The sequence below is a fragment of the Palaemon carinicauda genome, chromosome 2 (genome assembly GCF_036898095.1).
Source record: "Palaemon carinicauda isolate YSFRI2023 chromosome 2, ASM3689809v2, whole genome shotgun sequence".
NCBI lineage: Eukaryota > Metazoa > Arthropoda > Malacostraca > Decapoda > Palaemonidae > Palaemon > Palaemon carinicauda.
The window spans coordinates 6,227,656-6,240,155 of NC_090726.1; the positions used below are offsets into that span (position 1 = coordinate 6,227,656).

At 35.2% G+C, this 12,500-nt stretch overlaps 2 protein-coding genes across 4 annotated transcripts in view; one reads left to right on the forward strand and one right to left on the reverse strand.

Annotated features, from left to right (window-relative positions):
* Positions 1-12,500, reverse strand: part of LOC137623143 (rabphilin-3A-like) — a 984,642-nt gene that overhangs the window by 698,397 nt on the left and 273,745 nt on the right. The gene's annotated exons all lie outside the window — the stretch shown is intronic.
* On the forward strand, positions 6,928-8,358 carry LOC137614851 (chromosome partition protein Smc-like). Its single transcript, XM_068344512.1, has one exon. It carries the CDS (start codon positions 6,928-6,930, stop codon positions 8,356-8,358), a length of 1,431 nt encoding a protein of 476 aa, XP_068200613.1.

Sequence of the window (12,500 nt, forward strand, 5' to 3'; positions counted from 1 at the left end):
GGGACGCATTCTGTTATTCTTAATGTCCATCTATTATCTGTCATTCTCATTATGTATCCTGTCCATGTCCATTTCTTTTTCTTACATGACGTTAGAATATCCTTTACTGTAATTTGTTTTCGTATCAACGTTGCTCTTTATCTGTCTCTTAGTGTTATTCCCATCATTGTTCTTTACATAGCTCTTTCAGTTGTAACTAGCTTATGTTATACGGCTTTAATAAGGCTCCAAGTTTCTGCTGCACAAGTTAATACTGGCAGGACCATCCCATTTAATATTTTTCTTTTTAGAGAAGTGGCATTTTACGTTCTATAATCTCATTTTGATTACCAAATGCTTTCCATACCATGCTTATCCTTCTTATCCTTCTTTTGATTTCGGTCTCCTGGGGAAACATTCACTGTCTGTCCAAAGTACGTATATTCACTAAGAATCTCTAGAGGTTTGTCATTAACTCTTATATCTCTGCATTTTCATTGAACATTATCTTAGTTTTACTAATATTCATTTTCAATCCTACATTTCTTGTTTCTCTATTCAAATCTCCTATCTTCTTTTGTAATCCCTCCCATGATTCATTAAACACAACTATGTCATCTTCAAATCTTAAGTTGTTATGGCATTCCCCCCTTTAACGTTAATTCCTACATTTTCCCAATCTATATTCATAAAAAATCTTCTGGGCATGCTGTGAATAATCTAGGACTGATGGGGTTTCCCTGTCTAACTCCTTTCTCAATCCGAATTTTCTCACTATCTTTATGTAGTTTTAGGATTGCTGTACTTCGTATACACATATTTTCAAGTGTTCCTACATAAGATTCTTCTATTCCTTTATTTTGAAGGGCTTTCATAACTGCTGATGTTTTCAAGAATTAAAAGCTAATTGTCATAGTCTATAAATGTCATACATAGTGGTTTGTCATACTCTGTTGATTTTTCCAATAGTTGGTTGATTACATAGATAAGGCCAGTAGTTGAATACCCACTTCTATATTCTGCTTGTTCTATAGGTTGTTTAAAGCCTACCTGTCTTTCTATTCAGGCTAACATGATCTTTGTAAATATTCTATATATTACGTAGAGTGAACTTATTGAGCGATAATATTTCAGGTGTTTTGAGTCTCCTTTTTTTTTATTAGTATAATGATAAACTTTTCCCAAACTGCATTCTTGCAGACATTTGGTGTAGAGTTCAGCCTTCTCCGCCTCTTTTCATGCCTTTTAGTGCTTTCTTCGCTTCACCTACTGTTACGTTTGGTACCAGCTCATGTGTTTCATTATTTCTATGGGTGAAGTTATTTCTTATATCACTATTGTATACCATTCTATAGAGATCCTCAGCATTTTCTATCACCCCATCTCTATTGTGGGATATATTTATATTCTTATATTTTAATGCAAACATCTGTTGGCGCCCTGTTGGGCCCTTTGACTTGCCAGAAATTACTATATTATTATTATTATTATTATTATTATTATTATTATTATTATTATTAAATGCTAAGCTACAATCCTAGTTGGAAAAGCAGGATGCTATAAGCCCAGGGGCCCCAACAGGGAAAATAGCCCAGTGAGGAAAGGAAATAAAGAAAAATAAAATATTTTAAGTATAGTAACAACAATAAAATAAATATATTGGATCCCTCTCTGTGGTTACGGCTCATTTTTCCTTTGCCTACACATACAACGAATAGCCTGGCCTATACTTTCCAAATTCGCCTCTGTCCTCCTACACCTGACAAAAATGAGATTACCAAACATTTCTTCTTCGCTCTAGAGATTAAATACTGCATTTTCGTTTGGTGAGGGTATAAGAGACTCTTTAGCTTTGGTAAGCAGCTCTTCTAGAAGAAACTTCAAAATCAAACCACTGTTCTCTAGTCTTGGGTGGTGCCAAAGCCTCTGTAACATACATGGCTTTCCACTGTCTTGGGGTAGAGTTCCCTTCCTTGAGGGTACTCTCAGGCACACTATTCTATCTTATTTCTCTTCCTCTTGTTTTTTTTTCAAGTTTTTATAGTTAATGTAAGAAAGATGTTTCATGTTCTTACTGGTCTTAAAATATTTTAATTCAATATTTCCTTAATTCTCTTGTAGTTCATTTATTTCCTTGTTTCCTTTCCTCACTGGGCTACATTTTTCCCAGATGGAGCCCTTGGGGTTATAGCATCTTCATTATCCAATTAGGGGTGTAGCTTAGCTAGTAATAATGATATATATATATATATATATATATATATATATATATATATATATATATATATGTATATATATATATATATATATATATATATATATATATATATATATATATAAAACTGAGTCTCGAATTAGAGATGTCCTTTCAATATTAATCTGCAGGAATTCCGGAAAGTTATCGATTCAAATTAATTATTTCTTATACGGTATATTGTGTGTACTTTAAATGCGCACATTTACAATTTATCCATTCCTCGTTTCCTGTAAGACTATTTGGAAATTTAATGGTTTTATAACAAATCAAATAAATAAAACTGCCCACAAGTATTTTCATCAAATGTCATTGTTTAAAACGGCGGCATTTAAAAGCATGGCATTTCTACTACTAATTATATTCAGTAAAAACACAAAGGTAGAAATATTTGACTGATACAATTTATATACGGGGATGAACAATTTAAGATAGAATTTTTAACTTTTTTTTTTCCATTTAGGTAAATAAAATAGTACTTAGAAAATACAACCACAACACAATGGTAAACAATATACATAAAATAATCTAACGAATATCCTTTATCTTTTGATCAATGAATGCTTTTTCAATGCTGTCGAAATTTGATGGGAGTCTCTGTGGCGTTCTTGACTTGAATTTGCCATTCTTTAAAAGGGAATATTTCCCAAAATCCTTAAGGTTCAGAATATATATATATATATATATATATATATATATATATATATATATATATATATATATATATATATATAAATATCAAAGGAAAAAGTGAATGAACAGCACTAACACTCATGTACTGGGACCGAGATAAAAGAAATGTGAGTTTACATTTCAAGGAAACATATCAAAATACCTAACCCCATCTTATCAAATTACCTTTATCAAACTTGACTTGAGCCTTCGTTGCCTCAACCAGTCGAAAGACCAGTAAATTTAGTATGAAGATAAACCATACAATTTATTATTATTATTATTATTATTATTATTATTATTATCATTATCATTATATCATTATATAATTATATCATTATTATCATCATTATCATTATATCATTATTATTATTATTAATATTATTATTATTATTATTATTATTATCATATGCTAAGCTACAACCCTAGTTGGAAAAGCAGGATGCTATTGCCCCAGGGCTCCAACAGGTAAAATAACACAGTGAGGAAAGGAAATAAGGAAACTAAAAGCGATGTAATTAATAATTAAAATAAAATATTTTAAAAACTGTAAAAACATTCAAATAAATCTTTCATATATAAACTATAAAAACTGTAAAAAATACTAGAGGAAGAGAACAAAGATAGAATAGTGTGCCCGAGTGTACTCTCAAGCTAAAGAACTCTACCCCAAGACAGTGAAAGACGATGGTACAGAGGCTATGGCACTATCCAAGGCCAGAGAACAATGGTTTGATTCTAGAGTGTCCTCCTCCTAGAAGAGCTGCCTACCATAGCTAAAGAGCATCTTATGGTTAAACGGTTGAAAGATCACTCATGAATGGCAGAGGCATGGGACAGGACAATGTCCTACAGACTAACCATTTATACATATAATCAGTACCCAAGACCCCTCTCCATCAAGCTAGGACCAGGGAGGACCAGGAAATGGTTGGTTCATAAGGATAGTGAGGTTGGACACACTATTTGAACCTATCGAGTTTCATTGGGTCTCAAACCACTGTCCAATAGGCTACCACAACCCAAAGCAACCTAAAGCGGGGTTTACACGGGCGACCAGCTCGTCGAGCCTGGTTCGACAACCCTGTGTTTGAATTGATGTTCGAGCGTGTAAACGGGCTATTTGGTTGTCGAGCGCACTCGTCGAACGGCTCGATGAAAGTCAAGCTCATCTTGACTTTTGTGGGCGGAGCTACATTGTTTGACGAACGGTGTGAACGTGTGTCGAGCATCAAACCTCAGTTGTTATTCAAACCTGCTAGAGGAAGCATCACCAAAGAAATGAATAATGGCTGCCATCAATGAAAGCAAGAATGAGAAGGAAGTCGTAGTTGATTTCATACATGCATATCGGGCTCATCCAGCTTTATGGAAAGTTAAATCAAAAGACTATTCCAATAAAGTAGCCAGAAACAAAGGAATAGCGGACACTCAGTCTTTCATGTGGAGTTATGGCCTTTCTCATAGTTGTATCTTCCTAATTAATGAAAGGGCTGACACGATACAGTAGATCAATGTACGTGTCTTCATCCATACGCAAATAATTGCGCCAGTCATCTGGCTCTAATTTTAAAGCAACAAGCAAGTTGGTGGGTGAAAATTTCTCTCTTTTTAGTGGCCAATCCTTCGTCCACTTTGATTTTTTTTTTCTTCTTAGTGCCACTGCTAAAGCAATGGCTATCAAATCGTCCTGGTCGAGAGACATGTTGACGTTGTTTTAGCACGAGGCACACTGAGGTTCGATGTACTGTCTGAAAGCTTTTCTAGCCGTTCTACAAGTAGGTTCAACAACAGGGCTCGGCGAGCTGTTCGGCCGTGCAAACCCGCCTTACCATTAGTTAAACTAAGCCTAGTTTATCTAATTAAACGTTCATTAAGTGTCCTAACCAAATTTTATCTAACTCTGTATACTCATTGCTATAACTAGCGAAAGTAGAAATTGTTTTATATCAAACGATTGTTAAGTAGCTGTCAAATTTAACATTGATAAAAGAAACACTAGAAAACATTGTTGATGAGAGAGAGAGAGAGAGAGAGAGAGAGAGAGAGAGAGAGAGAGAGAGAGAGAGAGATTCTATTGCATTAAACTAAGTGGATGGCGTTCACAGGAACACTTTTCATTTTACCTTCGACTTTTCCTCAAAGAACAAATATTTTCCCTTTTTCCTTTTTTTTTTTTTTTTTGTCGCGAAGCTCCAAAAGTGTAACTTGAAGTAAAAAAAAATGTTACGTAGAGGATTCCTATTTCTTTTCCTCGTTTGATTATCTGGTTAAAGGACTGATGTAATTTTTCACCTCGAAGTCGGCGTAGTTTCAAAGTTTTACCTTGATTTTTCCAATGAGAAAAAGGTTAATCATTAAAATAAGCCTCTCTCTCTCTCTCTCTCTCTCTCTCTCTCTCTCTCTCTCTCTCTCTCTCTCTCTCTCTCTCTCTCTCTCTCTCTCTCTCTCTCTCTCTCTCTTTCAGCGTTAGTGGAAGGTAGATACTGGACACAAAAAAAAATTTCTAAATATAATACAGATTTCAATAAAACTTGGGATAGTTTAATGTGGGGCAAGGGTTTGTGCATCACCATGATATACAAAGCTGTACTAGTCATGGGCCTCCTTACTAAGTTGTTTGCTGTGAGAGATGAGGCTAAAGTCTCCCACCATCACCAATCTGCACTGGCCAGCGTAGTGATGAAAATGGCCAAACCCCTGACATGACTATGGGCAAGATCGAGAGAATACAAGGTCTACTCAACAGCTAACCAGTAATTAGGTCTTTTGCGCAGTGACGTAACTAGAAGTACCTGGCCGAGGGTCAGTTGAAAATTCAGGCGTTAGTCCAGGTGTGGCTGGAGTCGGGAACGTGTCTCCGTTTTCTTTTATAATATCTATGCGTAATTAAAATAATTATGCCGTCCCATTGTGCAGTGTTCGGGTCTGAAATATATATATATATATATATATATATATATATATATATATATATATATATATATATATATATATATTATAATTATTATTATTATTATTATTGTTACTATTTCTTAAGTTGACACCGTCTTCCGTCTGGAGAGGAGGGAAAAATTTCCCGGAGACCCGTTGGAGTCGGGGACTCCAAAAATGTCTCCAAGAGACCGAAAAGTCTTCAGAATCCTTTTAAGACTCTCTTTCATTTTTTTTCAAACCAATGCTGATACGAACCTCTGGATAGTTATGGCTACTATGATTAAACCAGCATTCGGTGTGTGTGTGTGAATATTATCGGACAATTTGTTAAAGGAAAATACAACTTGCCTCAAAATGCAGCTTTAGTTATTCAAGAACGGAACGCTGCATGCGAGAATATGACGTTAAATCTTCAGGGACAGCTGCGAACTCTCCAGGAGTCCTTGGTCTTCAATGGTTTTCGTGGCTTCTCCCAGAGGCACCGCGTTTTGGAGACTCGTGCAGTCGCCTGTCAGGATGGCTTCCTCGGTGGGTGGCTGCAGCACTGTCCTTGGATTGGGGCCTATTGGAAAGCCCGAGAGGAACTACGTGGGTGTGAACTTGGATTGCGGCAAATGGAGGCAGAAGCTTTGAGATTCAACGACCAGTTGAAATCAAGATGGTTCGTTGGCAAACTTCTCCCCGAATTCGACATCGGAGCGGGGGAGGAAATCCTTTCTCATGGTAACAAGCCCATTTACATCTGTTTGTCTGCTGCTGGCGCTATATTCGGTGGAATATTATTTGCTATGAGAAGGAGGGCTAAAGAAGGACAGCTAAATGAATTGAGAAGAGTAATAGAAGAAATGCGTACAGAGAAAGAGACAAAAGAAAAACTCAAAGCTTAGAAAGACACTGAGTATCAAAAGCTGAAAATTGGCTGCGCTGAAAAAGATCTTCAGATGAAGGAACAGGAAATTCTAAACATGGAAATGAGAGAAATTAAGAAAATTCATGAGAAAATAGAAAAACTGCAAAACGACTGCTTCCAAAAAGGTCTCCAGATGAAGGAACAGGAGAAGAAACAGGAAATTCTTGAAACGGAAATGGAGGAAATGGAAACATTTAAGAAAATCTATAATGAGAAAATAGAAAAACTGGAAAAGGACCTTCAGATGAAGAAACAGGAAATTCTTGAAACGGAAATTGAAACATTTAAGAAAATCTATAATGAGAAAATAGAAAAACTGGAAAAGGACCTTCAGATGAAGAAACAGGAGAAGAAACCGGAAATTCTTGAAACGGAAATGGAAACATTTAAGAAAATCTATAATGAGAAAATAGAAAAACTGGAAAAGGACCTTCAGATGAAGGAACAGGAGAAGAAACAGGAAATTCTTGAAACGGAAATGGAAACATTTAAGAAAATCTATAATGAGAAAATAGAAAAACTGGAAAAGGACCTTCAGATGAAGGAACAGGAGAAGAAACAGGAAATTCTTGAAACGGAAATGGAAACATTTAAGAAAATCTATAATGAGAAAATAGAAAAACTGGAAAAGGACCTTCAGATGAAGGAACAGGAGAAGAAACAGGAAATTCTTGAAACGGAAATGGAAACATTTAAGAAAATCTATAATGAGAAAATAGAAAAACTGGAAAAGGACCTTCAGATGAAGAAACAGGAAATTCTTGAAACGGAAATGGAAACATTTAAGAAAATCTATAATGAGAAAATAGAAAAACTGGAAAAGGACCTTCAGATGAAGGAACAGGAGAAGAAACAGGAAATTCTTAATACGAAAGTGAAAAAGCAAATAATCAAGGAAACTAAGAAAATCCATAATGAGAAAATAGAAAAACTGGAAAATGACTGCGTCCAAAAAGATCTTAAGATAAAGGAACAAGAAAATATACAGGAAATTCTAAAAACTGAAAATGCTCTTCTGCATCTCCTTCGAGCTGAAGCGAACGCAGACTCCGGAAACCCTCTTGACACGGATATCATATTGGACTGTTGCCAAGCTATTGAGAAAGGTCTTCAAGGATGCAGAGCCTACATGCTACGAGGGAAGCACCTTCTCAAACTTGGCCTTTTCGACGCTGCCATGAATGACTTCGAAACAGCGATAACGGTAAAGGAATCTGAGGAATGTTTGAAATCCATAGAAGATGCTAAAGCGCTAATGAAGAAATGGGAAAGCCAAAGCCTTTATGAGGTTTTGGGTGTGGGTCAGACGGCCACGAGGGCAGAAATTTTAAAAGCCTTCAAAGGCTTGTACATGAAGTTTCATCCGGACAGACACGGGGACAAACCCAAATTCATACAGGAGGCATTCGAGGAGAAGTTTAAAGAATTGGTTGATGCTATAACTGTTCTGACAGATGATCAAATCAGAAAGGTATACGATGCAGAGGTTCAACCACCACGCTCAAGGCAACAGCCAGGACAGAGGGACCAACATCCTCGAAGGCAAAAGGGAACAGTGTTTGACGATATGTTCGACGCGTTGGGCAAATTTTTTGTATGTAAATAAAACGCAGAAAATCTCAAAAAAAAAAATATATATAAAAACAAAAAAATCCAAAAAAAAAAAAAGAATTAAAAATATAAAAGCCCCAAAATATTATAAAATCATTAAGGATACAAAAAAATTAAAAACATAAAAAAAGATAAAAAAAAAATCCATGGGGAAAATATTATTAGAATAAGTTTCAGTAGAGTTTTGAGGAAAGTATTAGTTTTAGTTTAGATTTGTAAGTAAACAAGTTTTTATGTAAGAGCCATTAGAAGGATCAAGTAGACAGACTATGAGAGGAGCGGAAAGGGACATTTTAGTTAGGAAGAAATATCCTTTGATGCAGATGGTACAAGCTCTACATCATTGGGTAAAGAATTGCCTTAGTTGGAATGATCAAGTGGATGGACTATGAAAGATGGAGAGAAAGGGGATTTTTTTTAAGAGGAAATATCGAGAAGTGCTTAAGGGATGCTTGGCTCAACTACCCTGCTTGAATGACGTGGGATAATCTAGAGGACTTGCTCTACAAAGGGGAAAACCTTGTCTTTTTCTAGTATGCTATGTTCCCTGGTGTAGTCGTACAAGGGCTTCGTCAGGTGAACAAACGGTCAGATATCTAGATCTATTCTTTTGGATACTAACCCTCGGGTGGTTCTGATGGAATAATCTAGAAGACTGGTTATGCAGAGGGGAGGAAGCAAGATTCTTCTAGTACGCAGTCAGGTCCTTATATGGGAACCAAAGAAGTCAGGCTGGTGGAACAAGCTGAATCCTTTGAGGAGAAGCAACAGCAGAATAAAAGATAAAAACCGCCCCCCCCCCCAAAAAAAAAAGCAGCAGCAACAAGAGGAGGAGGAGGAGTAGAAGCAGCAGCGCTAAAATGATTGAAAAAATCCTCCCCCCCCAAAAAAAAAAAATAAATAAATAAATAAAAACTACAAAATCCAAAAAAAAAAAAAAAAAAAAAACAGCATCAACAAGAGGAGGAGGAGAAGCAGGGGGAGAGGCAGCGGCAGCCTAAAGTTGAAAAATCCAAAATATTAAAAAAGGAAAAACTATAAAATCTACAAATAAAAATATGAAACCTATAAAATGCAAAAAAATATAAAAACTACAAAATCCAAAAAAGGAGCAGCACCAACGAAATGAGGAGAAGAAGCAGCAGCAGCAGCGGAAAAAAAAAGTAAATAAAAAGAAATAAAGTAAAAAAAATATAAAAACCAATAAATCCCCCCCAAAAATATAAAAACTACAAAATCCTAAAAAAGAAAAAAAGAAGTAGCAGCAGCAACAGGAGGAGGATAAGCAGGATGTGAAGTAGCAACAACAGAATATTAATAACCCCCCCCCCCCCCATTAAAAAAAAATTTAATCCCTCCAAAATATAAAACCAATAAAATCCAAAAAATTAAACTATATGTTCCAAAAAAATAAGAAGCAACAGCACCAAAACGAGAGGAAAAGCAACAGCAGCAATAAAAAAATGAAAGACTATAAGATCTACATAAAAATATAAAATCTGTATAATCGAAAAAATATAAAAAACTATTAACCCCAAAAATGACGCAAGGGCAACAAGAAGAGGAGGAGAAGCAGCAGCAGAAAAAAATAAATACATAAACAAATAAAAACTATACAATCCTAAAAAAATAAAAAAAAACAGTAAAATCCCCCCCCCCCAAAAAAAAAAATATAAAATCCAGAAGATAGACAAGAAGCATCTGTAACAAGAGGAGGAGGAAAAGGAGAAGCAGCAAAAAATTAAAGAAATCCAATATATAAAAAACTATAGAATCTACAGAAGATATAAAATCTATAAAATAAAGAATACATATAAAATCCCCCCAAAATATAAAACTATAAAATCCAGAAAAAAGAAGGATCTGCAACAAGAGGAAGAGGAGAAACAGCAGCAGCAATAAATAAAGAGAAAAGGGAACCTTTTTTTTCAGAAGGAAATATCCTTAGATGCAGAGATACAATCCTGCATCATTGGATAAAGGACGGTCTCACTTGGGAGAATCGAGTGGTTGGACTATGGAAGATATAGTGAAAAGGGAACTTTTTTTTTTGAGAAGGAAATATCCTTAGATGTAGAGGTACAAGTCTGGATCATTGGATAAAGGACGGTCTCACTTGGGAGAAATCGAGTGGTTGGACTATGGAAAAAGAAAAGAAAAAGGAATTTTTTTTTTTTTTTTTTTTGAGAAGGAAATATCCTTGGATGCAGAGATACAATCCTGCATCATTGGATAAAGGACGGTCTCACTTGGGAGAATCGAGTGGTTGGACTATGGAAAAAGAAAAGAAAAAGGAATTTTTTTTTTTTTTGAGAAGGAAATATCCTTGGATGCAGAGATACAATCCTGCATCATTGGATAAAGGACGGTCTCACTTGGGAGAATCGAGTGGTTGGACTATGGAAAAAGAAAAGAAAAAGGAATTTTTTTTTTTTTGAGAAGGAAATATCCTTGGATGCAGAGATACAATCCTGCATCATTGGATAAAGGACGGTCTCACTTGGGAGAATCGAGTGGTTGGACTATGGAAAAAGAAAAGAAAAAGGAATTTTTTTTTTTTTGAGAAGGAAATATCCTTGGATGCAGAGATACAATCCTGCATCATTGGATAAAGGACGGTCTCACTTGGGAAAATCGAGTGGTTGGACTAAGGAAGATGGAAAGAAAAAGGAAAATTTTATTTTTAGAAGAAAATATCCTTGGATGCTGAGGTACGAGCCTTGAAACACTGGATAAAGTACGGTCTCAGATGGGAGGATCGAGTGGTTGGATTAAAAAGAAAAAAAAAATTATGAGAAGGAAATATCCTTACATAATCAAACCACATGATTCTCCGTACTTTATCCAATGATGAAGGCTTGTATTTCTATATCAAAGTATATTTCATACTAAGAAAAAAAGTTCCTTTTTTCTCCATCTTCCATAGTCAAACCACTCGATCCTCCCAACTGAGACTGTACTTTATCCAATGATGCAGGCTTGTTCCTCTGCATCCAAGGATATTTCCTTCTTCAAAAAAAAAAAAAAAAAAGTTCCCTTTTCTTTTCATCTCCCATAGTCCAAACAATCGATCTTCTCAACTTAGTCCGTACTTTATCCAATGATGCAGGCTTGTACCTCTGCATCCAAGGATATTTCCTTCTAAAAAAAAAAAAAAAAAAAAAAAAAAAGTTCCTTTTTCTCTTCATCTTCCATAGTCCAAACAATCGATCCTCCCAACTGAGGCCATACTTTATCCAATGATGCAGGCTTGTACCTCTGCATCTAAGGATATTTACTTCTCAAAATAAAAAAAAAGTTCCTTTTTCTCTTATCTTCCTTAGTGCAACCACTCGATCCTTTTCAAATGAGTCTATACTTTATCCAATGATGCAGGCTTGTACCTCTGCATCCAAGGATATTTCTTTCTAAAAAAAAAAAAAAAAAGTTAATTTTTCTTACTATTTTCCTTAGTCCAGCCACTCGATCCACCTAACTCAGTCTCTACTTTATCCAATGATGCATACTTGTACCTCAGCATCAAAGGATATTTCCTTTTAAAAAAAGTTTTCCTTTTCCATTTATCTTCCATTGTCCAACCACTCGATCCTTCCAACTGAGACCATACTTTATCCAATGATGAAGGCTTGAACCTCTGTATCTAACCTCATTCCATTCATGTGTTATCTATTTTACATTTGTTTTATGAGTTTTCATATTTCTTATTTGAAAATCTTCTGCTTTCCTTGTGAATGGCTTCACATATATTGTTTTTTTTTTATAGTGATTTTCATTTGCCTATATTCTAAGCTCGGTCTCATTTGTTTCTTCATTCCTTTTCTCACCTTTATTACACGTAAATCTTTTTTATTCAGTTTTGTGTCTTTACATTTTTGTTCTATTTATTATTCTTTTCCTCTATTAGACTGTATTTTCAGTTGCTAGTTTTAACAGGAACTTACCGAACTCGCCGAGAAAAGTAAAATACAAATTATGTAAATTGGTGAAGTGAAAATAAAATCTGAAATGACTTTTGCATTTTAACAAAAACTTTATAACATCATTTGGTAGGTTCACATATTTGCATGTTTCTGTGCATACTTTGGATGTGGGGAGTTTACCTCATCCTTTAAGGATTTATCTTTGTGGTAACAAACA